General features: G+C 32.0%; 1 protein-coding gene across 2 annotated transcripts in view; it reads right to left on the bottom strand.

The window, feature by feature from the left end:
* Positions 1–929: 929 nt before the first annotated feature.
* Positions 930–26,474, bottom strand: part of LOC135842315 (fibroblast growth factor receptor homolog 1-like) — a 46,556-nt gene continuing 21,011 nt past the window's right edge. The window contains exons 2-19 of one of the 2 annotated variants that reach the window (XM_065359710.1): positions 17,542–17,649; positions 11,753–11,909; positions 11,379–11,671; positions 11,077–11,253; positions 10,714–10,901; positions 10,490–10,628; positions 9,678–9,875; positions 9,382–9,573; positions 8,518–8,702; positions 5,074–5,194; positions 4,849–4,984; positions 4,606–4,711; positions 4,291–4,522; positions 3,630–3,931; positions 3,341–3,534; positions 3,102–3,242; positions 2,915–3,014; positions 930–2,071 (exon numbers count right to left, since the gene is read on the bottom strand). In XM_065359710.1, coding sequence (XP_065215782.1) covers positions 1,988–2,071; positions 2,915–3,014; positions 3,102–3,242; positions 3,341–3,534; positions 3,630–3,931; positions 4,291–4,522; positions 4,606–4,711; positions 4,849–4,984; positions 5,074–5,194; positions 8,518–8,702; positions 9,382–9,573; positions 9,678–9,875; positions 10,490–10,628; positions 10,714–10,901; positions 11,077–11,253; positions 11,379–11,671; positions 11,753–11,909; positions 17,542–17,649 — 3,053 coding nt within the window. In that variant the 3' untranslated portion in view covers positions 930–1,987. Of the gene's footprint in view, positions 2,072–2,914; positions 3,015–3,101; positions 3,243–3,340; positions 3,535–3,629; positions 3,932–4,290; positions 4,523–4,605; positions 4,712–4,848; positions 4,985–5,073; positions 5,195–8,083; positions 8,263–8,517; positions 8,703–9,381; positions 9,574–9,677; positions 9,876–10,489; positions 10,629–10,713; positions 10,902–11,076; positions 11,254–11,378; positions 11,672–11,752; positions 11,910–17,541; positions 17,650–26,474 lie in introns of both variants that reach the window. The other variant, XM_065359711.1, reaches the window with a different exon arrangement.

Here is a 26,474-nt window from a genome sequence, read left to right as displayed (position 1 = left end):
TTTTAAACGGATTTTCTATATAATGTTGCGTCCAGAGTTGGTTAGAAAAACATTAATATTTCACAAACCTCTGGAATCTTTGGGTTCGGCACGATAGTTGGTTTGAAATTTCTCGCTGTGTTTGGAAAATTCATCGTTGTATTTGTTACACACGTCAGTTTGGTCTTTAATAAAATGCCTAGAGTCGGTTTTGTGTGCTTCACGTGCGAATGTTTCCGGCCTTTTGGAATCTTTTGTAGAATTTTTTAAGCATTTCGATGTCGTCCGTTTCACGGATGTCTTTTACGCCGTATCTTTATTGACGAATCCTCGTAACGCGTTCATTCTATTGTAGTGTGATTTAATTGATATGTCATTCTCATCAATATCGTCTTCGATTTGGTCCACTGAATAATTTGAATACAGAGTGAAATTTCAATGAAAGGGGAGGGGGGATTGCGAGATTTGAAAAATTTTCATTTCGGAATTTTAGTTGATGTTTTGAAAACTGGACCTACAGTATTTTAAATTACGAATTGTTTATTGCTTTTATAATTTATTTTTGGAATTCGATTCTGAAATTTTGATTGTTTCTATAATTTTAAAACTGAAACGAGATGCTTAATTGTTTAACACGGCATTTTCCAAAAATAGAAAAATGTTCCTAGTTCATAAACAGGCAGATTTTCTTTCGTTTCAAAAATTTTGCTTTTTTTAAAAATCAAGTTTCATTTTTTTCGGGAAAATTGATATTAAAAAAAGCTTGTCTATTAACTCATAATATCGTGAGAACTTGGTAAATGAAAAAATTGTGCCTTTAAGCAAAAAAAAAAAACTATCATCACTCATTAGACCTATTTAAAATAATGAAAGCTTACCTCCTGATCTGAAACGTGAATCAATCACCGAGAAGAAAAAAACAATCCAAAATGAATCTTAGATTTCATGCACTGAATATAAATAATTTTTATTTCCAATTTACGAGTACAATGAAAAATAAACCGACTATTTAGGTAACAAATCAAAAAAATTCAAAATATTTAATAAATCTTCATAATTGCTTGAATCGTGGGTACAAAATTTACCCATGAATAAGTATATTATAGGTTTTTGATCGATTATTTTTCAAATTTGAACATCAAGTAATCGAGTACAATAATTAAAATGGCGTGATAAAAAATTAAATTTCATGATATGGTACCAAGACCTACACAATTATTACCTTTTTATGGTCTTGACATCATGAACTTTTAATAAATATTTATTGCATTAATTAGAATAATTTGTAAAACATCTAAATTACATGGATACACAATCAATCGCGTTTAAAAATAAATACATTGGTTTTGTATTGGATGAAAAGTTCAATATTAAGAATTAAGTCGCATAAATACAAAAATTAGGGTGATATTTAAAACACCTTGAATTACAACAGAGCAACTTTTTTTTTTAATTTGTAAAATATTACAAAAACATTAATTACACGAAATCATATACAAAATATACATTTGAGTAATAAGACATTAATTTTAATAACATTACATACAAATAATTTAACATTTTTTTTTAATTTACAAAACATTAAAAAAAATAGCAGTTAAATTGCTTTCACTTCTCTCGAATAAAATAATAAATGCAAAACTAGCCTCACTGACACGCACAAAAAATTTCTATATTCCGATCATTGGAAAATAAAAACTTAAATATAATGAGATCTAATCATTGAAATATTGTACTGGAGTATATTTCTTTACATATCCGTTTCAAAAGCACCGTATACCAACGATGAGACTGACAACTTATCGTTCTTTATCCACATATTTGTACACAAGTAACACAATAAATAAACAAATAATAATAAATGAAAACAAAATAATACTGAAATAAGTTAGACTACATTTGGTAAGAGATACAACAATATAAGACGAGCATATGTTTCTTAATTAGGTATATCTTTGATACGGTTCGATGTTTTGCTAAAATTATCCTTAAAATACAAAAAATTGTATCATAATAAATGATCTTCACTGTCGCTTGATTCAGGACTAGTCGACGGCGTTTCTAATTCAGGAGGCTCCAAGTCTAAATATTCCTGTAAAATAGTAAATACAAATTTTAAAATGGCGAAATGGTCTCTTCTTCAAGGAGTGGCAGTTAAGGGCAATAATATTGTTTGAATCATGTAGTAATTTTCTCAATCTATTTTGCTCCTCTCATGAAATTATTCCATCAAGCAAAATAATCGAAGAATGTTTCAGGAATTGAAACTAAGTATTTTCTGTTTTTGATTTTTTCTTTCAGAATTTTCAGTTTTACCCACTTTTATTTTTTCCATGTTCTCTTGGTAGTTTTCTAATTTTGCTTTCATTTTCCAATTTTACTTTCAGTTTTTGATCCGGTTTCCAGAATTTTCAATTTTATTTTCTGTTCATATTTCATTCTCGGTTTTCGATTTCAATCCTAGTTTTGTATATTTTTTTTCAGTTTTAGATTTCATTTTTGAAGACTTTTACGTTGGTCAATTCCACTCTCAGTTGGTAATCACACTACCAAATTCATAAATAAGTATTCAATGTTTCGATTTTATTTTCAGTTTTTCATTTGATTTTCAAAATTTCGAATTTAATTTTCAAAGCTTTCGGTTTTATTTTCAGTTTTTGATTTTTAACGTTTTCAAATTTATTTTAGGCACAAACACAATGTTTTCAATTCAATTTTTAGAATTTCTCATTTCATTTCAGTTTCTTGCAGTTTTATCACTAATTTTGTCATTTTTAATTTTATTTTCAGTTGATAAAAAATAAAAATAAAAAAAAATAAAAAAAATAAGACATATTTTCTAGCATTGAAATTGAAACAGTTTTAGGAAGAAAAAGGGAACAAAGAATCTTACCACAGCAACGTAAATATGCAAATAAAAATAAGCAATACTTACTCTATAATTCATTAATATCTCTTCTAATTCTTTGACAATAGTAGAAAATTCAGGACGGTCGTTCGGATCGTAACTCCAACAATCTCGCATCACATAATAACTGTAATCAAAAAGTGATAATTTTAATCGATGAATTCTTCACAAAAAATCAAGACTTCAGAGGCTATTTTCACACATTTATACTTACATTTGCAAAGAGCAATGAACTGGTTTCTCCATACGATGACCAGTACGAAGTAATTTAAATAATTCCTCCATATTTGGAATGGTAGGATACGGCACTCCTCCTAGGGTCATAATTTCCCACAATAATACGCCGTAGGACCAGCTGTAAAGGGATAAAAGGACACGTCAATATGGATTTAATTCGACATAGGTAGCAGTAACTCTCATGATCAGTGATATATTTCGAAAATTCAAACTTACACGTCTGATTGCGAAGTATAAACCCTATGGAATAAGGCTTCTGGAGCCATCCACTTGACTGGTAATCTGCCATCTGTGGTTTTCCTATAATAATCATTATTATGAATATCCCTAGCGAGACCGAAATCTGCTATTTTCATCTCGTAATTGTCTGATACTAGAATATTTCGAGCAGCAAGATCTCTGTGTATGCACTGAAATTATAAAGATGAAGAATTTATTACCTATTTATTTGGCTGGGAAAAAAATGCAAAATGTGCTTCAATAATATTTTATAGGCTGTACGTACTCTTTTAGAAGCCAAATACTCCATTCCTCTGGCTATTTGGTAGGAGAAATTGACCAGAGTTTTTTCACTCAATGTTTTCTCTTTGAAGGGTGCTCCAATAGCTGGCTCGTATCCGGATGAATGACGATGCTGTCTGAGGAAATCTCTTAAATTTCCATGAGGCGCGTATTCGACGATAACGAGTAAGATTCCTCCTTGTGTACAGCATCCTAATAAATTCAGAATGTTTCGATGTCTTCCTATAACTTTCATTAATTCCATTTCCGATACCAAGTCCATCATATCGGTGTCGGTGGGTTGCTCTAAACATAGAAAATTGAAATATTTTAAAACTAGTATCAAATATAGTATTTTCAAAATCTTGCTAGAGGCTTCAAAACTGCTCAAACCCGCTTTAAATTCCTTCCAGTCGATTCGGTAGGGAGGGGAGGGGAGGTCAAAAATAGGCTACATATCAAATTTCAACTTCCTATACCTTAATTAAGTGAAATTTTGATTTTTTTTCCCTCACATTTTAGGCCCAAATTCGGTAGGTATCTGAAATTTTGGGTAGTGGGGTATTTTTTCACACTCTTTTGATTTTGCCTAACTCAAAAAATCCCCCCCTCCCCAGGTTATGATTCTCCCTTAAGTTTAAAAAAATAATTCAAAGAAAACAAACCTTTTAACATTTTAACTGCTACAGTTGTGTTGGCATTTGGTTGCAGGATACCAAACGCTTCGGCTTTCACAACCTTGCCAAATGCTCCCTCTCCAAGACTTTTTCCAAGTTGCAAATTTTCTCGAGGGAATTCCCAATCTGAGTCGACTGGTAATTCGTATTCACTCGCTGAGAATGAATCGGTTCTAACGCTTTGAGCTTTTTGACGTTCGATTTTCACGATTGGCATTTGCTATAAAACGAAAAAAAAAATAAGGTATTAGGTAAATATCGCATCTTGGGCATATACTCGTGTTAATGGTATGTTGGATTTACCAATGGTCCTTGTAAATTTTCGTTTGAAATAGCTGCCTTTTCAATGATGATTTTTTTCGTCCAATGAGTCAACGTCTCCAGCGCTATGAGCTTCTTTTGTCTTTCCCTGAAAAATTATCATTAGATAATGTTGAAATCTCACCAAATACGACACGATTTGTGCTGATTTTTAATAATTTTTTTTTTTTGGTGTTCATAATTACAAGATTATTACACCAGTAGAGAGGAATATCAACAACTCACTTTTTAAATCGACGAAGAATACATATTACTATCATCACTGCGATTACAAATGATGTGCTTAAAATCACAATAATAATGGTGGTGAATCTAGAATACGGTGATGGCATGATTGGCATTTTGAATGGATCTTCTAATTCTGGAAAAAATTAACAATGAAAAAAATTAATAATAATTTTTCAGAATGAGAATCGTTTCGATATTATACTCGTAATTGAAAATACCAACCATCTACGACGTTCAAATAAGCGCTTGCATAAGTGGCACCAAGATTATTAGCTGCCACACAAGTGTACCATCCTGCATCTTCGTAAGTTACATTGGATAACTCGAGATTTGCTTCATTTTCCTATAAAATGGAAATAAATTGAATTAGGTATATTATTGGAATAGGTAGGTATTTTTCGAAGCTGAATAGAATTTAATTCACACTGTCATGCGTATTGTTAAATCACACATGATACAAATGAACATAACATGGCACGTGCTGAAAATTTGAAAAAGAAAGTGAAAAGTTCTTCTAAGGAAGCTGAAATTTTACAGAATAAGTGAGAAGTTGAGTCAACCAATATTTTACAATTTTGTAAAATAATAAAATTCTAAAATTTCGTTACATTTTCTTTTTATAATTTTGCTGAAGTTTTGAGATGCTTCATCAACTGTTAGATATTTTGATTGGTATTTAAAGCATAATTTTGAACAAATTTTCGAACAAATGTTGGCAATATCTTGCTAAATTTTTCCAGAATGATGTATGTATTTTTGGCAATTTTATGTGCCATTTCCTGACATTTGATTTTTTTTTGATAGGTAATTCTATGTTCTTTGTTTAAAAATGTCATTCCACTTTTATAGCATTCTTGATTTACTTTTCGTAATTTTCATTTATTTTTTCCCAATGCTTCAGAATTATATTTTTGAGAGTTTATGGTTACATTTTTCAACGTTTCCTCAATTTTTTGAATTTATTCCTATTTAAACGATGTTTTTTTGTAGCCATTTAGGTATGAGATTTTTAAAATAAATTTTTCTTAAATTCCGTCAAGTTCTGGTAGAACCTAATTATGCCAATTTTACGGTTTTTGTAGTATTTGTATGATTTCTGAATTATTTTGACATTTCGATGAATTTTTCGTTATTTTAAATTTTTCTGTTTAATGCAGGTAGGTATTTTTTTCCAATGAATTTTCATAAGTCTCGCAATATCAACTTTCAGTCATTTTCTACTGCTTGATTACAGAATTTTAACAAATCAAGCAATTTTTGAAGAGTTTTGTTCAGTTTTCTGATTTTTATTTGATTATTTCAATATATTTTCTTTGAACTCTGTTTACATTTTGCAAATTTAATTCCATTTCGATAGTACGATTAATTGGACGAAACTTAATGTATTTTGGAGGCAGAAATTTATTTTTTATTTCAAACATGTTTGATTACTTTGTGATCGAAAATCGCAAATTAATCAATTTTTAGAGTTCGATTTTCCAATTTTAGTCACTTTTTGATGGAAAGCTTTTCAAACTAGAATCGATTTTAGAAGTTCGATTAGTCGATATTTGATGTTGATTGATTTTTGATCGAGAGGTCTATTCTTGAGGCAAACATTGCTTTTTCGTTTAGAACGTATTCGATCATTTAAGATTGATATCGAAACTCTCAAATGAATCGATTTTTGTTATTTTTTGATAGAAAGCTCCATATTAAGGGCTAGAATTGATTTTTAATTTCGTCATTTGTGATCAAAAATTGCAAATGAATCGATTTTCGATTATGATTGATGTTTGGTTCGGAAGTAGCCGAAATTGGAAAATTGCAAAAGAATCGATTTTTGGTGTTCAATAAATCGATTATATGGATTATAGATTTTTGATCTGAAATTCCATTTTGATCGAAAGCTTTATTTTTCGTGCAAGAACTACTTTTTCATTGCCAAAAAAATATCGATTTTTGGTATTCGAATTATCAATTATCGATTGTATCAATTTTTAATCTAAAATTCCAATTTTGAGGCTAAAATTGATTTTTTTATTTCGATTATGTTTGATTAACTATGATCGAAAATCGCAAATTAATCGAGTTTTGGAGGTCGATTTTCAATAATAGTCATTTTTTGATCGAATGCTTTATTTTTCAAGCTAGAATCAATTTTTCATTTTGACGTTTGAAATCAAAAATCGTAAATTAATCGATTTTGGGAATTCGATTAATCGATTTTTGATTAAGAGGTCTAATTTTGAGGCAAACGTTGCTTTTTCGTTTCAACATCTCACGATCATTTGAAATTGAAATCAAACATCGCAAATGAATAGATTTTTTGGGTTCGATTAATCGACTTTTGATTATGATCGATGTTTAATCCGAAAGTAGCCAAAGTTGGTTTTTAATTTCGAACATGTTCGATCATACAAGATCAAAAATTATTGCGAAAGAATCGATTTTTGATACCTATTCGATAAATCGATTATCGATTGTAATCGCTCGATTCTTCGCCTGGAATTCAATTTTTTGAGACTAAAATTAATTTTTTCATTTCGAACATGATCGAGAAAAAAAATGATCGAGCATATATGTACCTATACCTACTTACATATGGTCGAAAATCGCAAATGAGACGGTTTTTACTGTGGGATTGATCGGTGGGTTCGTTTAGCGAATTTTGATCGAAATGCCTATGTAAGTAGATACTTTTTTCAAAGATATTAAAAAAATAAATCAATGACTTTTTGAAATGAAATTTTTGAAAGTGATTTTCTGATTTTCTGTCATCTTCCATTATAAGTATGTACGAGTACTTGAAAAATGACCAATTTCTGACATTTTGAGTAGTTAGTATTGGAGGCAACTTTTAGATCCCTGGCATTGAAAGCTTCAAAAAATAATCTAAAAACTGTCGAAAAAAATTCAACGCATTTTTTTGACTTTTGATCAACTACTTGAGAATATAATGCTAAATAGAATGATCGCAATCAAAAACAATTTGCTCATATTAAGTATCGAACAACACAGTTACCTAAATGTATCTAGGTATAGTCTACCCATCAGACATCCATGCAAAGCCATCACCTATTCTTAACGCAATATACCTACAAGTGCAAACCGAAAGCTACACACACAACACTCAGAGAGTAAAAAAAAAACAACAAGCAAATAACCCTCACCGAACACCAATCGAATATTAGTAATGTTAGTAATTCGTAGCGAAAAAATATATCCAGGCCGCTCATTGTGTACGATGTACCTTCACCATATATTTCTCAAGCTTATCCCGCTCATCATCGTTTTTAATATTAGCCTTGAACCACGCGATGTACGGGTGAAGATCAGAAAAAAATTCACAACTAAAGTTGCTCGGTTCACCAACCACAATTGTCATATTTTGAGGCGCTTGAATTAAAAGTGGCTTACTGAAAACCCTCTCTGTATACACCAAAATAATAACAAATAGATTAAAAAACAACATCACCACGTTAAAAGCTCACAGTGTATAATGCAATTTGATAAATATGTGATAAGATAGATATAGGTAAATAAATAATAATATGTAAATAGGTATTTAAAATAACCCTGACCCTGGGTAATAAAGTGCACCTTATGATACGATATAACTATATGAGATCCCTAAACCCCAAACACCGCGATTCCAAAAGCTTGCGACCCTTTTCAAGTAGGTACCTTTATGTGATATCCTTCTGGTGGAAATGTAGCATTCAACGACTGATTTGAAAATGGCCTTATCCACTCCACATACCACGCATTACTGGCTTGCGACGGGCATTCGAATGTCGCATTTGTGTTCACCAAAACGGTGAGATTTTTGGGAAAGCCATCCTTGATGTACGGCTTGGCGCGGGGTCGTTCTATAAGTAATCACGGTGTTGATATTGGTGAGTTACCAATGCTATGAGAATTAGTTCAAGTCGAACAGTCGAAGGAAACGTGCTCATTTAAAAAAAAACTAATTTAATAATAGAAAACTTAAAAATTCAAAAAATTTTTTTTAATCGATTCACCTCAAATAGGTAAATTTTAATCAACGGATGTTGATCTTGACATAAGGAGGTATGTATATCCCTTAAGCGATGACTTATTTTTATGCTGACATCGCTGAGGAAACCTCCGGGTCAAACCCGGAGGTTTCCTCAGTGATGTCAGCATGTAAAATTAATGTACTGACATCACTGAGGAAACCTCCGGGTTATGTTAAGTTAACAAGTTTAATTAAAATACTGACATCACTGAGGAAACCTCCGGGTGCTGACATGGACCCGGAGGTTTCCTCAGTGATGTCAGTTCTCGAGGGATATCGTTGCACGCACTTCTCACAAAATGGAAATAAAACCCTACAACATCAAACAAAAGCACGTTCCACTTCAGACTCTCATTGAATTATTCTTAGTTAATAAACTCGGTCCTATAACTCAATTTGTTTGCGCCAGAAGACGGTACCACTAACGTAAGACTACCTATATCTTAGCAATTCTTTATCAAAAATTAATAATCAGCTATTCATGTCGAGTCTTTCTCACAATAACTTACCTACTATTTTAACTTTGAACGTGTGATTTATGCAGCCGTACATGTTACACACAACGCATGTATAATTTCCCTCATCGTTAGTGTTGCTGTCTTCCATAATGATTGACCATTTTCCTCGAGGTTTCATTACACCCAAAATTCTAGTCGCCGGGAAACCGTCCTTTAGCCAAGTAATGTTTGGCGTTGGATTGCCTGTAAAAAAAAGAGGGAAAAGGTAAAGCGATTATTCAAATAGGTATGATGAAAAATTGATTAGATACGTAATGCATTTTGGATGGATTTTATTTCTCTCATACCTGTTGCTGGACATTTCAGTTCTACAGAGTTACCGGCAGGTTTGGCAACGGTGGGATGCAGGTCATCTTTTTTTCTGAACGAAGGTGCCGAAGGACCCAAAGGTTTTGATGGTTTTAGCGTAGTATCCTTCTCGTGTTCTGTTGTATCGTTTTCTGCATCGTCGTTTTCTTCGTCATCGTTTCGATTAGCTGCCTTATCTGAAAAATATATCCATATCGTGAATTTTAGATTTTATTTTTATATACGAGTGAAGTGAATTGTTCAGATTTTGAATTGGTTGGTTTTTATGACACTTTTTGAAAATCGTAAATTTCCCCCAGTAGGGCCAATGACTCCAGAATGGCTTTAAACCACCTGCAATCGAAATGAATTTCAGCGTTCAAACTTCATTGAGTAGAATTTTGTGGAAATTTAAATTTCAACTATCTTCTCGAAGCTCCAAAACCGCCCCAAATGGCTAGAAACTTCAGAAGGTTCTGTTTTTCCCATTTGGAGATTGAAATTCGTTTTTAGACTACATATTTTATTTTAACAAAAAATAAAAAGTTCAACTTGTAAGTTGAAACAATTTTTTTTGTGATTTTCTATCCTTAAGAAAACGTAGAAGGACCTGCTCCATTTATTCTTCATCGAGAGAGCTGAAAATTTGATTGCATAATTTTTTCATTTTATTGATTTTTATATTTGAGGCGAATTTTTAAGAATTCTTCCAAAATTCCTACTTATACCAATTTTTACGAGTAAATTTTGAAAAGTTTTGGATCATCTTCTGCTCCCCAAAAAATGTCAAAATTCAAAAATTGTAACTCACCAACATCTTCAACTTCTAACCAAGCGCTACTTGTGACTGTGGTTGAAGGAGTGCAAACAACACAAGTATACCATCCAGAACTTCTCTTGTTGACATCACGAATTACCAACTTTTGAGGATCAGAATTAATATGACTAGACTGTAAACAAAAAATCAAACACAAATCAACACCATAAGCACCTAGAAGTCGACGATCTTCAATATCATATCGTGTAACAACTTACATCAATCGATGCTTTGCACATAGTTCGAGTGATATTGATCGATGATGGATGTTCAGTCGATCGATTCAACCAAGTAATATTACTATCGGATAAATTCGATACGAAACACGTGAAAGATGCATTATCGCCGTTAAAAACGGTGGTGTTGGTCGGTCCTTCGACAATTATTGGCATTTCATCTTTGGATTCTAAAAATAGAGGAAATTTTTTTTCAAATGAAGAAAAAAAACATATGTATATTTTTGTTTATAATTATAAATCTAAATTATTAAAGATGTGGATAAAAATAACCTCTGGTACAATGTACTAGATTAGAGATACCTACACATTAGAACGATGAAAATTAAAACAAAGTCGACTTACTGAAAACGTGTAATTTGTAAGCGTGCAGATGATGATGATCGGAGGATGTTTTGGTTTCGCATCTTACGTCAATTCCATTATCTTCGTTTGTTAGGTTATTCATCGTCCAGTTTTGCGAGTCTCGTCGTTCTTTTATTTCGACGTCATTTTTGTACCATTTTACAGAGTTGTGTTTATCTAAATATACAAAAAAAATAAAAATAAAAAAAAATAAGGAATAAAATGAAGAGTAAATTGTTAATTTACAAATTCGAAATAGAAAATAAGCCAACTGTAAGTTTGAGTAGGTACCTATCACTTACTTTTTGATGTTGGACAACTGAATGTGAAATTTTCGCCGTAAATTTTAACAACGTGAGTGACCGAATTTGAAGATTCTGGTTGCAGTTTAATATCTTCTTTGATATCGGCTTTACTGCTCATTATTTCTAATCGTGGTTTTTGTACATTTTGTTTCATTTTAAATATTCTCGGTTGTACGTTTACGGTTATATTTTGCCAATAATTTTCCACCGTGTTGTTCTCATCATCTATCCAATTAACCAGGCAGGAAAATGTGCCATTGTGTTTTTTCTTATTTGCCCTGAATTTTAACCTAAAAATAGGTAAATCAACAGTGTAAGCGGTGAAAGAAAATTTAAAAAATAAAAAATGAAAATAATTTAAAACACTTTACCATTGTTTATCAATTTTGATGTGATCTTTCGAATTGGATTCTATACTTTTGCCATCTTTATACCAAGTATAAGTGATATTTTTTAGATCAGGTGATGGAGCACTGCATACGAGGTTCACCTCATCATCATCTTTGAAAGTTTCATTCGTTTGGTTTCCTAATAAAATACAATGTACATTAGCAGAGTGTCTACTAAAATCAAAAAAGCGAATTTCTCGCCTTTTTCTTGCTTTTTTCTTGCTTCCAAAAATGAAATTTCTTACCCCTCTTCATATTTACCCATAGATAATCGTCGTCAACCCCTCTACCCCCCCCCCCCCCCCAACAAAATTTCTCAGAAATTTATTCTTCAAAGCAGAGAAGTGAATTCATTTCTCAAATGAAAAAATGATAATAAAAAAACGTAATAAAAACAAACGTTGAGGCAAGTCTACTGAAGTGAATTCAATTCTATGATGATAACAGTAACAAAATAAAAAGTAAATTCGAATGCGGATCAAAGTCATGTTATTTGTGGAAGGGGGAGTAATGGAGTATGATGTCATTTTTTCAACAAAACAATTGTTATTTTTCCGACAAAAATCAAAATTTTAACGCGCTGAAGTGACATAGGACAATTACAGGATCAAACCATGAAAGAGCTTAGGTATATTGTATTTGTGATTGAGAGGAGAGCAAAATCAGAATTTTAGATTGTTTTCAGAAAACCCTTCACAATGAATGATCATTTTATTGAAATGAATGTAAAATTACTGCTCGAGCGAAGCGAGAGCGAAAATTCGTTTAAAAAATTGGTTTGAAAAACGAAAAAACGACCATTTTGTATGCTTTATTTTACATTTTCATCGGAGTACAAAAATATCAAAATTTTTGAAAAGTTAGTGGTCCTGTTCAGAAAATGAAAAATTTGCACTTTTCAAATGGTTTGGGTATTACCTGGAAATCAAAAATTTCCTATTTAATTTTCGAATTTTGAAAATTTTTGAAAATAGTATATTGAATGGCCCGAGCGAAGCGAGGGCAAAATTTTTGGAAAATTTTTAATTGGAAAAGTAGAACAACATCAATTTTAACAAAATAAAAACTTGAGATTTTGGTAGGATAACTTCAATTTTTCAGAGATTTTTGATGTGATTTTTTGGAAATTTTCTTAACTTTCTTGCCACCCACGCGAATTTCTCGCCTTTTTCTAACTTTCTCGCCTTTTTCTTGCCAGTAGACACTCTGATTAGGTATCTCCGTGGCAAAGAAATTGTATATTCAATATCGTAGCTTGCATGGGTTTCTACTGCTCCCAGAAAATCGAACGAGGTCTGTGGTCAAAATGTCAAATAATGCTATCAATCTTTGTTTCGAGGTTAAACAAATTTTAGAATCGAAAAATCATGGGGAGGGGTTGATTCTAATTTTGGAATAAAACTGATTTCATGATCGGAATCAGTGCTTTCCAAAATTTGAGATCGAAAATCGCAAGTAAATCGATTTTTGGGGTTTGATTAATCGATTTTTATGCAAAAGTTGATTTTTGGAACTGTAATATATTTTTTAAATTTTGATCATGTCCAATCAATTGGGATCAAAAATGGTAAATTAATCGATTTTCGATCGTAATCGATTTTTGGGATACGATTAATCGATTTTTGATCGTAATCGATTTTTTATCCTGAAGTTGATTTTTCATTTTGAAGATGTTAAATCATTTAGGATCGAAAATCGCAAACGAATCGATTTTAGGGATAAGATTTATCGATTTTTTATCGTAATTGATTTTTTATTTTGAAGATATTCAATCATTTAGGATCGAAAATCGCAAGTAAATCGATTTTTGGGATACGATTAATCGATTTTCCGCTCAAAAGTTGATGTTTGGAACACTGTATAATATACTTCAATTTTGAACGTGTTCAATTATTTATTGGAATTGAAAATATCAAATGAATCGATTTTTGTGATTCAATTAATCGACTTTCGATTATGATCCATTTTTGATGCGTAAATTCATTTGTGAAGCTAAATTGATTTTTCATTCTGAAAAGGTGTGTAAGTATGTGTTCAATCATTTGAAATCCAAAATTCGCAAATGAATCGATTTTCGGAATTCGATTAATCGATAATTTGATCTTGATTAGTTTAAGCTCTGGAAGTCTATTTTTGAACACTTATTTCAAGCGTGCCCAATCATTTGCGATTGTAAATCAGAAATTAATTTCTTTTAGAAAAAAATCTGGGTGAGAGAAATATTTTTTTTTGAGGGGGAACGGGTGGGGAACTTTTTTGATGAAGAGGTCAGTCATTAAGGTGGAAAAATTATGAAGTATTAAAAATCATTTATCAAGCAATGTTTATGTGGGCGAAAGACACCAAAAGTTCTGACATTTTTACAAGTGTACTTGCTACCTACCTACGGGAGGGAAAAGGGATTACAAATTATCAACTGCTTTTTCCACAAAACTCATCAAAACACATGATTAAATCGAGAAAAATTTTTCACATAGTACCTATACTCAAACACTTGTGGCAGTTGTTGTACAGAAAATCGTAATAAACGAACTCCTATAAATAGAAACCAAAACTTCCAAAATTAGAAATAATCATCATTATTGAGATATTTTTGAAAATTTTCTACACGCGTACAGCAATCCTAATGATGATGATGGTAATTTCTAATTACACGAAAACTTGTGTTGTGAAAATTGCAATCGACCAACGAGTAAGTACATATAAATATACCAAAGGTCCCACATTTAGAAACCCATTACTGTTGGAACATTTTCAACCATTTACGTCAAACGTTAATTCTGTGAAAATTCAACAACAATAACAACGAAAATGATATCGTCGATTTGGATCACTCTTCTCTTGGGAATAATACTTGGTATCGTACCTTTTAATTACCTACCTACGCTATTTGATTCAAATTAAGTAAAAGTATCTAATAGGTAAACATTGTTTGTCAGCTGATGCTGCCTTATCTATTCAATCACCTGGAAAGCACCATCGCAGAAGATATCGATCCAACGACAAAAAACAGGCTGCGGAAGAAAAACCCTACCACAAATATACTGTGAGCCACAACAAAGACAGCGAAAAAGAACATTTCCTATGGCAAAAAGAATACACCGAGGTAGAGATGACTTTCATGAAGCATGACCCTATTCGTATTGACCAGCGTTGGGTGTTCGAGTATGCCAAAAACATTCGTATAATAATCAAAGATGACAAATCTGTAGAGCAAACGTGGGATTTCGATGACTCGAAATACACGTATAGCAAGTCGCCCGAAGGAAAGGTCACTGAAAATTGGGATAGTGGAAAAGAGGATCCTGGTGCGCTGCAAAAACATAAAAAACTTATTACCGAATGGTGTGATAATCATATGGATTTAGTGGAGCAGGAAAAATGCCACGTTTATTAAACTCGGTCAATTTCAATATATTCTGCTTCTGCACAATGCAAAATGATGAGCATTATAAATGAGTACCTACCTAAAGATATTTAATAAAGCACACGTTTTGATCAGTAATTTGAGTTTTTTTTAACTTGGTTATGGTTTTGTTTATCAATAATTCGAAATTAAAATGGTCCAAAGAAAAGACTTGACAACTTGGAAAGTTTGACAAGAAAAAATTTGGAAAATGCATAGGTAAGCGTAAGTTTGTCCCTTCGATTCCCAGAGTAAGCAAACATTTATACACTCATACTCAGGCTACATTACTTACTGGGCCAAGAGGATGGGTCATTGATCAATTTTTTTCTTGTTGAAATTTTATGGACCCCTTGCAAAAAATCATTGCTAAATGATATAAAAGAATTCAAGAAAATTAAAAATTTTCAGTTCAGTGCCTGTCTCGACCACTCAAAAATGAAAAATACCTAATTGAAGAATTTTGAACATTTTCAATTTTTTTCAATCTCAGGGTCTCGCAAGAAAGCATTTACCAAAAATTATGAAATATTTGACCATTATTTTTTAAGTAGGTAGTCCCAATAACAAGTTTCAAAAAAAAAAAAAAATGAAAAAGAAAAATTCCACAAATGAATATTAATTTTTTATACTTATTGTTGTGATTTTCAACATGAAAAGTTGTCCAACAAACAGAAAAACATGAAAAAACAGGACAATTTCTCAATTTTTTTTTGAATGAAAGGGGAAGGGGAGGGTTTCAATATTCTATTGTAGATTTTTTTATTATACTTAAAAAAAAAACATTCAATTTGTTTTCAATTCAAAAATTTCAAATGTTTGAATCTTTCCCTCCAAATTTATTATCACTGGAGAGAAATATTTTAGAAACTCAAATTTCCAAAATAAGGAAATAATAAATGGGAAATTCGAAAAGGGACGTCATGAAAAAAAAGGAGGAAAACAGCAGAACTTACTATATTTGAAATTTTTGAATAGAAAACAAATTGAATGTTTTTTTTAAGTATAGTAAAAAAAAATCTACAATAGAATATTGAAACCCTCCCCTTCCCCTTTCATTCATAAAAAACTTTCAACTCTGGATCATTTCATTTTTGAAAAATTGTTTCTTCATTTTTTTTCAATTTGGAAGGAGTGTTTTCGAAATGATTTTTTTTTCAGGCAAGGTGAAAATAAAAATAGGAGATTATTTTCTCAGTCGGGGATAACAACTTTAGGGAATGGCAGATGAAAAAATTACTATTTTGCAAATCTCAGGGTAAGGTAACATTATCCTCGTACTCACAATCAGGTTGGGTTGCCTACTATTTCGTTCAAAGGAGGAGCACTTTTCATGGGACATCCTATGTAAACTAGATATGTAGTTCATATAGGTACCTCTACCTACCTACTTTTTTGCTCATTTGATAGCTTCGAGTTCAAAATTACGTATCTCAATGAACAATAAAATCATCCACTTGAATACATTTTTTGTCAATTTTGATCAGTTTTGATTTTTTTTAGTCGCTTTTCGATTTTCTTTGAATTTTGCGAGTAGATTCGATTCTCATAACCGATTTTTTGAAAGTACCCTTGTACAGGAAAACTTCTGATGAGCTTACAACTACATTAACTAGACGATTATCATCGTCGCATTCGAGCCAATAATCACCTACAAAAACCATCTCAAAAACAACGCATTCGCCCAAGCCGCAAAAACAAAACTAGACGTTTTTCGACCATGAAAATTTTACTCTAGCCAGACTGATAGTACCACAACGAAACTCATCTCATCTCATAACCGCATTCTAATAATATCTAAACAACGGTGGGATGGCGTGGCGTTAAAATTTGTTCTTCACGACTGTCACATTACTCAGCACCGTGTAAAAAGTACAATATCTAAACTTAACGTAAACTCTCCTCAGTCGTATTTTGCCAAGCTGTTGGTTCAAAAACCGCAACCAATTTGATTTCTGAGAAATACTAGCGACGATGCGAGGCACCTAAAAGCTACATATAAGCTTATACTACTCGTAGTTCACAATGACGTAACGTATCCGAGTAGACAGTTAGAAATGCACATATGGTAAACAGACAGACAGTAAGTTACTCATAGCATAGCCTGTCGTAAAAGGTATGTAATATTCGTATAATAATAACCCAGATGAACGAATATGTATTAACATAGGCCTTATAGTACACGGTGAATTATCATTGTGAAGCCGAATAACTCGATCTATATTACCCTTTGACGACCTGGTCTCGTCGCCGCCGACGACCGGGGCCGACCGAATCGTGATATGGGCACCAAATGTCTAATCTAAAGGGCTCGAGTCGAGTGCAACAATACTTAATGACAATATTTTCCACGTTATGTACTTACTCTTTAACGTGATCTCTTTCACTTTATTGATGGGGTGCGTTTCAGCCCACGTGCACATCAACATCAAAAAGCAGCATAATACCGTTGAAATCCGTATAAGTTTTCCACCTTGAACATAGCATAAAAAAACAAACGCATATGTAATGTCGTGTCGTATATATTGAGGAATAAACATCATCATGTGAGTATAGAGTACGATTAAACGCTAAAATATTGTACACATACACCTACGCCCATATCTTTGTTTATCATCGTATAATATCAACATTTTAAATTACAGTTTACATTAATATAATGATGCTGAAAATATGAAATTAACTATATCGACCATAGCACATATAGATTTTGTGTGAAGTTTTGGTACCTATGAGTAAGTGATGTAAATAGTCTAGGCTATAGAATCGAACAGGAGATTTCAAAAAATTGTGTTTTTTTTGAATTATCGATTCAAAACAGAGCCCGAAAGATTCCAATTTTAGAAATCAATCTACCGTGAGACTACTCTTTTCACATTTTTTTTTGAAAAGTCTAAAAACTTTCAAAATTCCACTCACAAAGACCAAAATTAAGAAAGTTTAAAATCTCATTTTTTTTAAATGAAATAAATTGTGGATCAAACAACCACATTGAGTCAAAATATCGAATATGAAATGCTTACTTATCATGTTTTAAAAAATACAAAATCGAAAATAATGGTCGAGAAGAAGTTTTTGAATTTTTGAATTTTTCGAGTCATCATAGGCAATCATTCATCATAATTCATAAAATCTCCGAAAAGGAAGTTCTCTAGGGGAGTGGATGGGTAATCAATAATCATGCTCCTAATTTGAGTTGAAAATCACAGCACCCTCCCTTCCCTAAACTCACCTCTCATTATCTTTTGATTTTTTCTACTTCTTGTTCAATTTTCAAAATGTCAAAGAAATATATTTAGGTAATAATTTTTTTCAATTTTTTTCTTTGAAAGGAGAGGAGGAGGAAAGAAAATAAATTACATAGAACAAAAACCTGACATTTTTACTGTATTTTTTCTTCTTCTCGAGAGACGAATTTTTTATTATTTTTTCATCCAGTGTTCAAAACCTCATTCATGATCACGAGTAAGCAACCTACCCTGGCTTATCAGGTTCGTAAAAGTGAGCTGATGAACATGTTGCCTATCTGTCGACATCAAAGGGATAAATAGCTGTCAAGAAAGCAATTTTTTGACGTTGCGAATTTAAAGGATTCAGTCAGTGCATATGATGAAAGGATATTCTTGCAGGTACAACAATTTTTTGTTGATGATTTCGAAAGAGGGGGGAGGGACATGATTTTCTGGAGAATAGGTTCTTATTTCTCTACGCAAACTATTGAAAAAATGATTATAATGAGCTTTTATTTCTTTTCTGATGAAAAATAAGCATGCCTAAGCAAACTTTGCTAATACTTCTTAACTACGATGTTATAAAGCTTTTGAAAATTATAGAAATTTGAGTAAAACATCGCAAAAGTTCTAAAAAATATTAAAGAAAGGATAGAAAATTATTCAAAAGTTGGCGAAACTTTGACAAATTCAACAAAAATTGCATAAAAATAATGTCGTTGAAACTTGTTAGAAAAATTATAAAAACAATTTAAAATGAATAAACATTGATAAAATATCTCGGAATTTGAATAAGAAATATGTGAAAACTGAAAATTGCTGATAAAATTGATCAAATATTATCATAGGTAATTGGGTCTTTTTTTGTCACTTCGTACAAATGTCGAAAAGCGTCAATTTTTGGAGAAATGGCTATTTTTGGCACAACTGTTTAAAAATGTCCATTTTTGGCACAATTGTGGGAAAATGTCCATTTTTTGGTACAATTGTAAAAAATGCCCATTTTTGGCACAATTGTTTAAAATGTTGACTTTTGGCACAATTGTGAAAAAAAATGACCATTTTTGGCACAATTGTGGAAAAAATGACCATTTTTGGCACAATTGTGAAAAAAAAATGTCTATTTTTGGCATACTTCATTGTGAAAAAATGTCCATTTTTGGTAACATCCTCAAAAAAAGGCCAATCTTTACCAAAATTGCCAAACAGTCTTGTTCTTGCCAACATTGTCCAAAAAATCACTGCTTTTGCCAAAATTGTCAAAAAATTCTCGTTTTTCTGTCAATTTTTGGGGAGTTGACGAAAAGTTGTAATGTGTTTTCATCAAAATTCTCAGGAAAGTAATTTTTTGATGAAATACCTAGTCAAATGGTCGTAATTTTTGCCAAAGCGTTCAAAAGGCATCGTTTTTTGCCTTATTTGCTTAGAAAGTCATATTTTGTTTCAAAATTTGCCAAACGAAAGTCCTGATTTTTTTTCGTATTTCGCAGCAAAAATCAAAAGTAGGTAATAATGTCGTTTAATGAAGAGAACGAGAACGATACGGCATTAACGTTTCTCTATAATGTAAGTAGTTGAAAATCAAGTACCCGGTTTCATCATTAGAAAAATACACACACAACACACACAAAAATTGAAAAAAAAATCAAACTTTCCTCAGTCAATTTGTATTCAAGTTCACACATACCCTTTTCACTTCCAAAATACAATATCTTTCGAGTAGATTTGGAATTATTTCAACGTTATTTAATTACGACGATGATATAGAGTGATGAACTACAACACAACCAGACAACATTCCCCTTCATCATTGTAAAAAATTGTAACATTCGCGTTGAGTAATTGCATATCTACTCGGTCGAGTTTATTTTTAACTTACGCACCGAATTAAAATTGTACATATTTAATTTATAACCGTCAACAGTGATCCGAAAAGACCTGAGAAGTAAGAATTTTCCACCAGCGAGAGCACAGAGCAGCAGCCAGCAGGTGATAAACATCAAATAACTAGACATCTACTTTGGCACAAGTTTAGTTCAGAGATCACTACATAATGTGTATGTCTTTTGATAACCATTCGTGGTTGGTATTCGTTCTTTTTTTTCCTTCGAATGCATTCAATTTCACGTAGGGTTAGTTTGTTTTTAATACTCTTTCCAAAACAAAGTGCAGGAGACGTCAAGACTGAATTATGGTCTATTTTCAAGGTCGTATCTCGCAGTCTTTTAAAAATGTGCTTAAAAACAGCAATCATCGAACAAGGAACAAACGCAAAAATCATTAAAATTGAAGATCGGTAGGTACCTACATCGAGAAAAGATTCTACATATAACACTAACCTCATACCTCATATGCCTAAACATCTTCCTCATTAGGTGAAACATCGAAATTAAGATACACGAATGTATAAAAACCGGTAGCCAGAAACGAACAAAATGTCATCTCGGAGTTCGAAAATGGACACCACATGTTTAGAAATTTTCAGTTTCGTTTTACAACACACATATGTCCTGCCAGGGCCGCAGCCACCTCCACCTTGTTTGTAAAACGCCTTCTATTCACCGATTCTCTGAACCCGGAAAAAAGCACACGAGTTATTTTTATAGAGAACAAGCAGAAAATACCCGTCCTTCGGACGGGTGGAGTAGAAAGATAGAGCTGCATTTTTTAAAATTCATTTATGAGTAAATAAAAAATTGTTTGGTAATTGTCGTCGTATTTCACGTAATGTGAGTGATGACACTAATGCCCCTCCAAAAAAAAAGACCTTTCTGTAATTTGAACCTTTGACCCTCTCCACTTCAGGGGTCAACTATAGTTCCTGAAAGCACTCCATTCCTCAAGTTTTATTTCTGAACGTCCGAACCACATATTAGAACAGTTTCCAGGCTGAAAAATTGAAAATTCAAGTATGTACCTATAACCTACCTACATAAAATTTGACACTTCGTGAATCATCTAGTTAGTTTGAGCTCAAAAACTTGCGAAATATCAGAAATTTTACTCCCTCGGTCTTTTTTCCAAAGTCGGCACTCCCGGAATAGATATAATCTTTGAACAAAAATTTAGCTAAAAATGATAAAATTGGTCAATTTACCGTTTTTAATTCTTTTTTTCATTTTCATTCTTCGAAGTTTGAAATTTTTATTGGAGAGATCTAGAGCTGTTTTTGTTTATTTACATATGAATGAATAAAAAATTGTTTGGTAATTATCTTATTTCACATTTCACCTGATGTAGGTAATGCCAATGCCCCTCCAAAAAAATGACCTTTCTGTAATTTTCAACTTAAACTCTCCTCACTCCAGGGGTCAACTCTAGTTCCTGAAAGTTCCCCATTTCTCATAGTTTTATCTCCGAATATCGCTGAACCATTAGAACAGTTACCAAACTGAAAAATTGTAAACTTGAGTACGTGTATAAAATCTGACATTGCGAATCATCTGCGTACCTAGTTAGTTTTTGGCTACAAATGACAAACTTGATGATTACTCTTTTTATTTTATTTTTTTCATTTTCATTATCAGTGATTTTTGGATAGTGGAATTTTTCAGACACAGGCCAAATTATTGTTCTTTGAAGTTCAAAATTTTCATTTTCCCCCCTAAATCACAGTCACATAAGGTACAAAAGGTCAAAAATGGACACATAAGATCATGACCATTCCCAATAATGCGGTTACAATCTTGATGGCCTAATATGATTCTTTTTTTCTGGTGCATTGGGTTCACTGCTCTTTTTGATTTTTTTTTTAAAAATCAAATTCAAAATTTAGTGGATTTACTAACGTAAAATGTTATACCTAAGGAATAAAATTAAATGTGATAAAAATTTCTCCTACCGAAGCATTCACCTGTTTTTTGAAGTACTTATGAATTTAGTACATACATATGATATGAGTCAATTTAAAATTGAATTTATCAAAAAGTTCCTCTTTTCAAAGAGTCTGACGTACATACATTAGTTTCGAGACACAAATTTGAAAATTCAAGTAGGTACCTAGCTACAAAGGTCACAAATGGTCACATAAAATCATGACCGTCACGAAAAATGCGGTCACAATCATGATGACCCGAATGATTCTTTTTTCTGGTGCATCGGTTCAGTGCTGTTTTTGATTTTTTTAAAAAAATCGAATTCAATATGAGTGAATTTCCCAATTGCATATTCACGGCTTCTGGAGCAAATTCAAAATTCTGGAGAAATTTAAAAATCGCGCTGGAGGTTCCAGATCGGTGGGAAATGGCGGAATTTGGTCTCGGGAGGTCAGTTGTGGACAAAATACAGCGATTCGCGCATATTTTAAAAATTTCCTCGCAAATGGAAAACTTTTGATTTTTTTGGATTTTCTATTTGAAAAAAGTTGGTCAAAAAACCACTCCCCAAAACCGACTCAAATGTGGATAAACTCGTTAAACAGATTGAGTATAACACACAACTCGATTTATAGCTGCCCAATTTCATATTCACGATTTCTGGAGCAAATTCAAAATTCTGGAGAGATTGAAAAATATTGCTGGAGGCTCCAGAATGGCTGGAAATGGTGAAATTTGGATTTTGGGAAATAATATTAGTTTTGGGACTTATTTTGACCATTTTTATTGGTCAAGTACGTACCTACGTACTTTTTTTAAAAAAGCATAAATCGCCAAAAACAGTCAATTTTGAATTTTCAAAAATTCGCCAAAATTCGAAAAATAAACTTGGGCAGCTGAAAATTTGGATTTGGGGGCTGTAGAACATGCTCTTTCCAAAAATCGCGGTCCCGTTCAAATAGAAGGCGGACACCTCATATTTTGGAAATTTTTGGTTTTTTTTTTTCAATTGTTACTGGCATTCGTGCAAAATTTTTAAAAATTCATAAATTGGGGTTTTAACATCTCAAAAACCTGGCAACACTGTTCCGAACTGCTGTAGAACCACCCCACTTCCAGTACCTACCCTCAATGCAACGTAATACACTCGCTTTGCAACGAAATTTTACCTCGTCTCTCCGCAAACTGGTTTCACCTCCGCAAAGTCCAAAAAAGTCGTCATTTTTTTCAACTTTGAAGCTTTATAACAATTGTCCTTTTAAACTTTTTCAAATTTTTTTTCGCTATAAACACTCTCCAGCTTACAGGCGTTCGTATGTATAAAAATTCAGAATTTTTGGTTCGGCAAGTTTCGAGTTTACCGGCAACAAAAAAAGGGGACTTTCCTTTATAGTATTATAGAAACCATTTCGTAGGAACAAATATGTGTACCAGAAGCTCGCAACACAAACATTTTTCCTGAAAATTGCAACACACAGTCACACACACTCACACATGTGCTCGATCTCTATCCAAAAGCAACAATTATTCGAAAGAAAAAAAAATCGCTATAAATATTTACGATAAGACTTCTGCACATTTATGAAATTTTGTTTATCGTTCGTTTCCTTTTTTCTAAGAAATGGGTTTCTAATTAGAGCATTTTTTTATTTATTAATCGATGATCGCGTAAAAGCAACGAGTACGAGTACTTACTGTACTTGCAAAAAGGTGACTTTCTTCTTGAGAAAACCTTCGTGAATTTCTGAAAAATTCGATGACAGATAGTCAAAGAAATTTTTCCCATCACTGAAATGACAATGTCACTGTATTTGATGCTTGGATTTAACAACATGATGATGATGTTTAAGCTAAATCCATCATAAGACGTAATAATAAAAGTGTGTATGTTGTTAGTAGAAAATACGCGTTTTTTTATTCATCGTGCATAAGAAACCGTGTAATATGCATTTGAATGTGTGCTTGATGGGTATCAGGTTGTTATCAAGAGTTCATATTTTGAAACGGACGAGTTCACGTTTTAATATAAAAATGAGTAATTTGTTAGATTTCAGATTAAACTTGGCATACAATGTATTTTCATTATCCCATCGGTGGTTTTTTTCTTGATGTGATATATTATTAGTTTTTTTTTTTTTTTTTTTTTTTGTATGAATTTTAAGTTATAGAACACATATAATGAATCGCAAAACATGATGTTTGGCAGCAGTGCTGATGGGTTGTTTGATTAGGTACATTTTTTCACACGAGTTTGAAATTTTACGCTTGCAATGAGATGTGATTTAAGATTTTAGGAATATTTGTGCATGTCAGAGAAGATGTCGGTGAAAAAGTATGTCAGTGATTGACAAGGTTGACATTTTTTTATTTTTTAAATTAATTTTTATGGGTGTTCGCACTGTTCGCCTCCGTTTGCAGAAGATTCATGAACTCGACATTCTTTTACAATAAAACTTGAAAGAAATCTGGGATAATTTTTCAAAAAAAAAAAAAAAAAAAAATGAGTAGGTATGGTTTGATTGCCTAGAAAAAAGTAACAATTTGGAAAAATAAATCGACGCAGATAATTTGAAAAATTACTCCTACAATCTTGTGAGAAAATTAATTTTTAAATAAAAATTATTGTTTATTACACTTTTTGCCTATCTTCGATCATATGAACGCTATTCGAAAATTTCTGTCAATCAAAATCACTCTCCATATTTGGTTTTTATTCCGAATTTACATTTTTCTGGTTCACGTTCAGTTTCAATTTTACTTAGTTGTTTTTCAATTTTCAATTTTTCCTTTCTTTCAGTTTTTTTTTTTTTTTTTTTTTTTTTTTGTTGTGGTTGTAAAGTTTTTCTCAATCCTCATATGAAAATGATTTGAAAAGCCAAAAGTCGAAAACTGAAAGCTAAAAGCCAAAAGCCAAGGATTTTTGGAAACTAAGTACATAAAAGCCAGCCGTTAGAAAGCTTTACGACACCCCTGTTTTTACCTGTCGAAATAAGAATAATTTATAATTTTAAAAGATTTTGCTCTCGCTTTGCTCGGGTCAATTTTTATATCTTTTCTAATCCAATAAAAACTCCATTTTTGAAACTTCCATAAATTCAAAATGGAAAATAATACTTTTTTATGTATTAAAGCCCATAAGCCTTAATGAAAATTATATCGATTGACAAAATTGTCATTTGATCTTTTATTTCTCATGGCAAATTTTTAGCTCCTCCTTCCCTCCCTAAAAAATCTCTAGTTTTGTTCCTGTCACGTTGACTAATGCTAAAGTTGAATTGGACGGATTTTCATGGCACTTTTTGAAAATCCAGAATTTCCGAAACATGGTTAAAGCCTCCAGAACTGTTCGAAACCACCTGTATGGACTCAGAGTACCCATTGAAATTTGGGTATAAAGTACATAATTTTTGCTTTCCAAGTTAATTGGAAAAAATTTCAAAAATTTCAAAACCACTTCCCATTGATTTGGGAGGTCAAAAATGGGACACAAACCAAATTTTAGCTTTCTTGGCAAATTTGGCACATTTTTTGTTGCATTTTTGACCCAAATTTAATTTTTATAAATTCTCCAAAAAATCAAAAAAAAAATTTCAGTTTTAGAAATTTTGGCCGATGATACATTTTTGAATGCGCTGTAAGGCATTTTTGATTCAGGTGTGTCCAGTTCAAAATTCTCAAAATGCATTTTCAGAGGAGAAACCGTGTTCAAAATTTTTGGGAAAATAGGGATTACTGTTGTAAAATTCAAATGGGGTTCACTTGAAAACTGCATCCGATCCAGAAAGTCAGGAAAAGTCCTTCTTTTTTCCCGAAGACCGTTTTTTTTTTCAAATTTTAAAATATGCGATTCTGTCATTTTAATCAAAATCAAGCTAAAAATAAAAACTCAATTTGAAAACTCAATTTTTCAGAATTTTTTATTTTTTTATTAATTATTTCCATTTTTTGGTGTATTTTCTTGTTTCTTCTAAAAATTATAAATTTTTGAAGTTTTTTTTTGGCAATTTTGTGAAAATTAATGAGAATGAGGGAGGGGGGGTATCAGTACATTTTCAACTTTGAAAATATCTTTCCAAAAGGTCCTTCTTTTTAATTTTCAGATTTCGTTAGACAACCTGGTAGATGAAGAGTTTTTGGTAATGTGGTAAAAATCAGTGTTGCCACATTTTTGAGCACCAAAAATTAGCTGAAAAATTGAAAAAGGGTATTTCTCCACGACGTCCATCCTCAAAAATTCGGAAAAAATTGCCCCA

This window comes from Planococcus citri, chromosome 4 (genome assembly GCF_950023065.1).
Source record: "Planococcus citri chromosome 4, ihPlaCitr1.1, whole genome shotgun sequence".
NCBI classification, from domain to species: Eukaryota; Metazoa; Arthropoda; class Insecta; order Hemiptera; family Pseudococcidae; genus Planococcus; species Planococcus citri.
Note: the sequence above shows the minus strand (reverse complement) of the source record. Positions and strands in the feature narration are given on the sequence as shown.